The sequence below is a fragment of the Colossoma macropomum genome, unplaced genomic scaffold (genome assembly GCF_904425465.1).
Source record: "Colossoma macropomum unplaced genomic scaffold, Colossoma_macropomum, whole genome shotgun sequence".
Lineage (NCBI taxonomy): Eukaryota > Metazoa > Chordata > Actinopteri > Characiformes > Serrasalmidae > Colossoma > Colossoma macropomum.
This window is the reverse complement of record NW_023494825.1, coordinates 820,337-827,500: the sequence shown is the minus strand read 5'-3', so window position 1 is coordinate 827,500 and position 7,164 is coordinate 820,337. Positions and strand designations below refer to the sequence as shown.

Here is a 7,164-nt window from a genome sequence, read left to right as displayed (position 1 = left end):
CAGGATGTATCAGCTCCAACACCTGGTAGCATTAAACAGTGAAATGAAATACCGTTGTGGTCATTCAGTCTCATGTTAATTAAACTGTGTTTATGTCTCACCTTGGGTCAATCCAAGTTCCTCCAGTGCTCAGATCAGGGGGCCTAAACATTGAGTTGCTGCTCCTCATAGATACAAGGCTGGACTCTGGAGATTCTGCTCTGGATTTCTGCAGTCTAGAAACATGATTTTGAAACAGTATATTAAATTAAGAATGCGTTTGCCACATGCTTCCCTAAGAAATTAAGAAACTGTGCTGAGCTCATAAAATTAGAACTCACTGCTGTAATTTAACGTCACTGGGTTTTCATAAGACCCTTGATGTGTTACAATGAATGTGTTTCCGCTTTGTTACATTATTTGTCAGTTTTATGTTGGTAGAATTGGGAGGGTATGAAGGCGGGTTTAATGTTGTTTAGCGCCACCTGCAGTTTGTGGCATGCATGTTTTAACAATAGGTATCAGTCAATCATTCAGTGAGTGAGTGACTCAGTAAGCGCCAGCCAACCTCAAAGTCAGGCCCGCTGAGTGGTACAGCAATAACAGCACGTCACAGTAAAATGTAATGTACAATGATATTTCTAAAGATCATCACAACCACACTCAGAACATCTCTACAGATGTATAAAGTCTTCTGCACTGCTGGTTTTAATATTGAACTGAGATACACTCAATTCATTTAGGTCTATATGCTGTGCATGTTGTCATTCAGTCTTACAGTGGACATATTGTGTTTGTGTCTCATCTTGAGTCAATGTCAGTTCCTCCAGGACTCAAATCAGGAGGCCTGAACATTGAGTCCCTGCTCTTCATAGACACGTAGCTGGGCTCTGGAGTTTCTGCTTTAGATTTCAGAAATCTGCTAACATAATTTTGAGAGAATATGTCCAGGAGCTGTAGACGGTCATCCGCATGGCCTTTTACACGTTTTGAAACTTTTGGGTGTTTTATATGTAACTAGCACCTGGTGTTGTTAACATTTATATTAAACGTAAATGTAGAGATCTTTGCAGATGCGTTTTTCTACATGACATGCTTATTGGAGAGATCAGTAAACTTCCCTGAGCTGACATATAATGAGTATTCTTGGACAAACAGAGCAGCACAGATGTTGAATATGAATATTATATAATGTTACACGAATCTTAAATAATTGAGAACCTCCCAATGGTACAACAATATTAGCTCATCTTTAAAATAATAAGAATAATGTAAAACTGCATTTCTGTCCAAACTAGGGTCGACACAGCGTCCCGTTTGTCCAATGTACAGTTAGACAGTTACCCCAGCATCGACTTTTCCAAAATACCTACTAAAAGCATTTCCATCTGTTCCTGTTATTACTTACAGTCCTGCAAACCGGTGGTTCTCACACTACTTTAGCCATGATCCCCTCCATCTTGACTCCCCCGAAACACACTAAACGTTGGTACATGGAATTCACAGTGCTGACAGATTGGCTCTGAAGTGTCCACATGCTGCATCACTAATTAACAGCACTACACATGACAGCTACCAAACATTGCATCACCAGCCAAAAATAAACCAACAACGACTTTGCAAACATCTGACAAATTCTCTGCAGCTCAGTCATTCCTAACAAAGCATCATGCATATTTCCTGCATCTGTTAGTGTAGTTATCTTATAATCACATCATGTTCATGTCATCATAATCTCATAAAGTTAGGGAATGTAAGTTACCGAAGCTGGCTATTTGGCTCATTGTGCACTACTAAAAACACACGTTTTAGCTTATGATATGACATCACATCATGGAAAAGCCACTCTCAATATCGTCATCAAATCACTAAATCACTTGTCATTAACGTGCCATTTTAATTGACTTCATAATATTTACTGAAATTACAGTCGGGCTGGAATATTTGTAAGAACACAATAAACAAAGCAGGTTATTATTGCTTTATAGAACTGCTCCTTTATAACAATAAGCACAGCGCAAATATATTGTTATAGGCTCTTATTAACAATAAGCAGTGCAAATAAAATGTTATATTTGTTTAAGGATAGTACCAGTGTAATACCAGTTCTTGTGCTGACGGTGCTTCCAGAGAAAGTTTGGAACTCTGTATTACGCTTCCTTTCCACAATAAATAGCACCTAAAAACTGACTGGGGCAGATCTAGCAGGACAGAAACTTCACAAACTGACTTACAGCACAGACGGTTTCCTATGACAGTGCAACGTTTAAGTCACTGAGCTCTTCAGTACGACCCATCCCACTGTCAGTGTTTATCTACAGAGACTGCAAAGTTATGTACTCGATTTTATACACCTATAAGCAACGAGGTGACTGAAACACCTGAACTCAATCATTAGGAGGGGTGTCCGCATACTTGGGGTGTATAATGTACATGGTATACACATTGATACAGTAAGTTACAGTACGAGAATCTGATTCCTTAGTCGCTGTAAAGTATGAGAACTAAGATGAAGGTAAGCCTAACAGATCAAACTAAACCAGAAAGCCATGCTGAGTGCTTCACTGACACAAACATCTGACACGTCCACCAGTGTTTTTCCAGAGTGGTTTAACACTCGTGTTTGTGACCTACAGAACGCTCTGCCCCTCAGCAAATTAAACTCAACCATGCTGTTTTTGTGTGTGTTTGTGTCTCACCTTAGGACAGTACCAGTTCCTCCAGCACTCAAATCAGGAGGCCTGATCACTGAGCTGTTGCTGTACAGAGGCACATGGCTGGGTTCTGGAAGTGCTTCTCTGTATTCCTTCAGTCTGGAAACATGTTGAGAGAATATATTACATCAGTGAACCTGAAACTTTTTAAAAGGCTTTTTGAATTTGTTTGGGAGAATGTAAGTGTAGTAACGTAACACTGAATCGTATCTTTTTCTAAACTAAACCCAACCTTCTGGAAATCTCTTTTATATGAATGACTGGAGCAGTAATAATATGTTCACAGTATATAAAATTATGTATAGAATTAGGTGGCAAATTACAGTAAGGGAATCTCTGAGTCCTTAATGTTTCACTCACTCATCAGGAAAATCAAGTTCCCCGTTGACATCAAATCGATTCCAGAAGGGCTCTGGAGAAAGTGGTCTCTGGGTTTCTGTCCAGCTAACATGAAATAGAGAAAAACAATATGTATATTCATATGCAAAGGTTTGGAACCCCTGATCAAATTACATGTTTTGTTGATTTTCTAACTGAAAACAAGTTAACATATCCTCTACAGAGAACACCTGTCTGCACATTTTAATGCACAATTACTGTTTACTGGACATACTGGAAAAGAAAAAATGAATAAAATGTGGCCTTTGTGAAAGCTTTATATTTTATGTTTTTCCCAATACACTGACCTAAAGAACTAAATTTTTCACTTTTATCTACAGAGAATTCTAATTTAAATATGTTCCTTACAGAAAATGTTTACCTATTTTCACTTACATAATCAACAAAACACGTAATTTCACCAGGGATGTTCAAACTTTTACATATGACTGTGCCATGCATAAGAAATGTTAACGAATACATCTATAACCTTACTTCTCAGAACAGTTTGTAATTGTCTATGGTAACGTACCTTGAGTAACCTCCACTGCTGAAGTCTGCATTATTTAAGTTAAAGAGCACTGGATGAAGCAGTCTTTGGGTTTCCAACCTGCTCACATTAAACAAACAAAAAACAACTCTGCTCTTTACAATGCGACGTACAACACGTACCACATGTTTAACAATGTTCAGAAATGCACTGTATGATTCATTCATTTTCAGAACAGCTATTTATTGCTTGTAGTGTTATACTAGTCAGATATTCCTCCTTGACTGCTAACAGGCTGTGTCATGGACCAGTACCTCTTTGTAGGCCCACAGCTGGGTTCTGAAGATGCTGCTCTCTTCATCCTGTAAACAGTTAATCTGTGATGAGAGTAAAGTACTGAATAATTATGTTCTAATCTAACATGCACAAGGAAGAAATACTGAGAGGAACCAAGACTTAAGAGGGTAGCTCATGTTTCCTCTTCCTGTTTTCTTTAAGTGCAGATGCTACTCACTTTCTGGAACAAAATCTTTCACCACTGCAGTAACAAGCATCCATCATGAAGTTGCTGCTCTTCATACACAGATGGAGATGCTGGAGCTGCTGCTCCCTGTAACAGATCGTCCATAAAAATATGACCAGGGTGCAACAACATTCATTCTTAGGCTAATGAGTTTGCTGTCAGTAACCTACAGCATGAAACAACACCTGAAAAAGAAACATGAAAATAATCTAAAACTGTAAGATTCTTATTCTTAAAAACTCTAACGATCTTTAGTAATATTCTCTTTAATATCCAACCCTAATTGGATATTAAAGAGAATATTACTAAAGATCCTTATCCAGTGTACTAAACAGGAGCAGGATCTAGAAACACAGCTCTATAGCAATACGTTACCTTGCGGCCCCTGCTGGTCAAACAGCGCTACTGCACATCAACACGCCTTTTACAGCATTAGTGCTTTTTTTATCGACGCCATAGTTACAACTCGCACATTAAAAGTAACGCGCTCTGAATTCAGACAAACTACCACCATTGAATATGAATACATTTATATATGTACTTGTATTTTATATTAAATTTACATTACTTTTCTACTTTTATACCAGCTCACTTAAATACAGGCTTGATCTTCTGACCATTTCGGTCTCTGTCTCTGCGTGTTTCAGTAATCGGCCATTTTGCGACTTCTTTTCCATGTTTGATCCTCCACTGAGTTCAGCTGAAAGAACAGTTCAGTATCTGTGAAACACATAAAAGCGCGCTCTTCCTTTAAACTACACGCAGATATTCCTGATTTCTGTTAGTTACAGACTTACCGAATGAACCCAAAGCGCTGATATCTACAGTCTTCCCTCCGTCCGTAATGGCGCCAGGGTAGAGTTACTTTCGTTTCTTCTTTACCAGTCTGTACTCCTCCTATTGACGTGTCGCTTTCGAACGAATCGGCTCTTTGAACCGGCTCTTTTAGGTGAACGTCGGGAGTCGACTCGCTTTGAAGAGCCATTTCTATTCTGTCGGTTTATTAAAGGATCCCTTCTGGATCTGCTGCCTCATTATTCTGAAACCTTCTGCTTGTTGTGTTAGGCTGTCTCTGACTTTGTTCTTGACCGTTTTCATGTGCTTTTTTATGTGTTCTGTTCATTACTTTTGCAAAATTCACCAATTTCAGAATAGCACACTGTGAATTACACTACAGTACACTACAGTTTACTGTTCATAAGGCTATATGACACTTATGTGAGTTTGTCATGACAACTGACAACCCTAAATAAATGTTTATAAATGTTTATTCCATCACTAGCATCATCTGTCATACAGGCTAGTTCACTGTTAACCAGAATATTGATGGTATAGTGTGTGCTTTTTAGTAATCGGTTGGTGTGATACTCATATTTGGCAGGTTATTCACTATGAGATCACATTTCTGCAAAATGGACCTGACTAAAATTTTGATCCTAGTCACAGCCCTGCTCACTCCCCCAGTAACCACCAAGAAGGAGGGAGAAAGCTAGCGCAGGCTTCCTCCGAGACCTGTGAAGCGCCACTTCATCTTTTCAAACTGCTGCTAACACAACATCATTGGACAGCCAAACACGGTTGGAGGGGAGCACCAACCACCAGATCTGTTACGTCAGCTAACAGACACCTGCGCTGACTAGCATCGCTTTGAGTGATGGAGGGAGAAGTGGGGCCAACCTACCCACCCAGAGAGAGCGAGGCCGACTGTGCTCTATTAGACCCTCGGCTACGGACGACTGTATCATCATCAGGGATCGAACTCGCGATCTCCTGAAGACAGGGCCAACACTCAAATGGTACTTTAGCTAACTTTGATCAAATCGGCAAATGTAACCTTTACATAAAGCATGACGCCTATTGGAATTTTTTACAAAATAATAATAAAAAAAAAAATGTGTGCAGCCATTCATATTCATGTTTCATTACTAAAACGCAAATTTCACTTTCTATTTTAATCAATGAAACAAAATGCTCATGGTATAGATAATCATTTTGGATGACTACTTTATAATAAAACAAGTTTTTTAAGCCTGCAAAGTGTAAAAGGAGCTGTTTGGTAACTGCTCTTGTCTAGGTTTGCCCAAAAACATCTTATTCTAAAATGGTAGAGGGACCATCACACTAAACGTTCGAGACAATCTTAACACTAAGATATTTTTGGAAATTGTGCCCTTAAAAATATCACCCAAATAAAAAGTGATCCATTTTCAGTAAAACTCTTATTGCAATATCAGTTAAGACGTTATATTACATTATTGGGCTTTATCACATTTTTTACCAAGTTAAGAGAAAAAATATAATTATTTGTGGGTCATTACAGTATTGGTCCTCTCTCCTTCCATCTGCTGTCCTTTCATTCTGTCCTTTCATCCTGACCTCTTTCCTTTAATCCTGTCGTCCGCTCTTTCATTGTGCCCTCTTTCTTTTTGTCTTCTCTCCTTTCATCCTGTCCTGTCCTTTCATTTCATCCTTTTCTTTCATTCTTTCCTCTCTCTGTTTTCCTGTCCTCTGTCCTTTCATTCTGTCCACTCTCTTTTATTGTATTTTGTCCTTTTATTGTTCTCTTTCCTTTTCTTATGTCTTCTTCAATTCTGTCATCTCTCCTTTCATCCTGTGCTTGACTTATGATCAATACACGGTCCAATCGATCAACGGCAAACTAGAATTCTCCTAGTTTAGTTTACAGTGGGGATTACCTGGAAATATGAAAACAACAGGCTAAAAAAATCATTGGTGCTTTCTTCGATCTAGTTCTTCTGATCGAGAGAACATGTCTCATTTCAGTAAACAGCATTTCTCATCAATACTTTAGAAGTAGCAGCATCAAACATACTCTGCATGTTTACATAGGGTGTGTGTTCAGGTCTTTTACTTAATACACTCCAGAAGCTGGCTGGAAGCACGTGCATTGAGATCCTGTTCATGTGGTTCATATAGGTTTTCTCTCTTTCAAAGAGGCACACCACACACAAACCAGTGTAAAGAATGTTTAGCGTGGCAATCTTGAGTAGGTGTACTAGGTCTGCATGATAAATGGATTTCTATCACAAAACAAGTTTCTACATAAACACCTCATTAAG

At 38.7% G+C, this 7,164-nt stretch overlaps 1 protein-coding gene across 2 annotated transcripts in view; it reads right to left on the bottom strand.

Moving 5' to 3' along the window:
* LOC118800192 overlaps nucleotides 1-7,164 on the bottom strand; it is a 79,908-nt gene that overhangs the window by 62,442 nt on the left and 10,302 nt on the right. For both annotated transcript variants that reach the window (XM_036560370.1, XM_036560369.1), the window contains exons 3-8: nucleotides 4,076-4,171; nucleotides 3,876-3,923; nucleotides 3,604-3,681; nucleotides 3,054-3,137; nucleotides 2,679-2,792; nucleotides 102-215 (exon numbers count right to left, since the gene is read on the bottom strand). In XM_036560370.1, coding sequence (XP_036416263.1) covers nucleotides 102-215; nucleotides 2,679-2,792; nucleotides 3,054-3,137; nucleotides 3,604-3,681; nucleotides 3,876-3,923; nucleotides 4,076-4,171 — 534 coding nt within the window. The remainder of the gene's footprint in view (nucleotides 1-101; nucleotides 216-2,678; nucleotides 2,793-3,053; nucleotides 3,138-3,603; nucleotides 3,682-3,875; nucleotides 3,924-4,075; nucleotides 4,172-7,164) is intronic.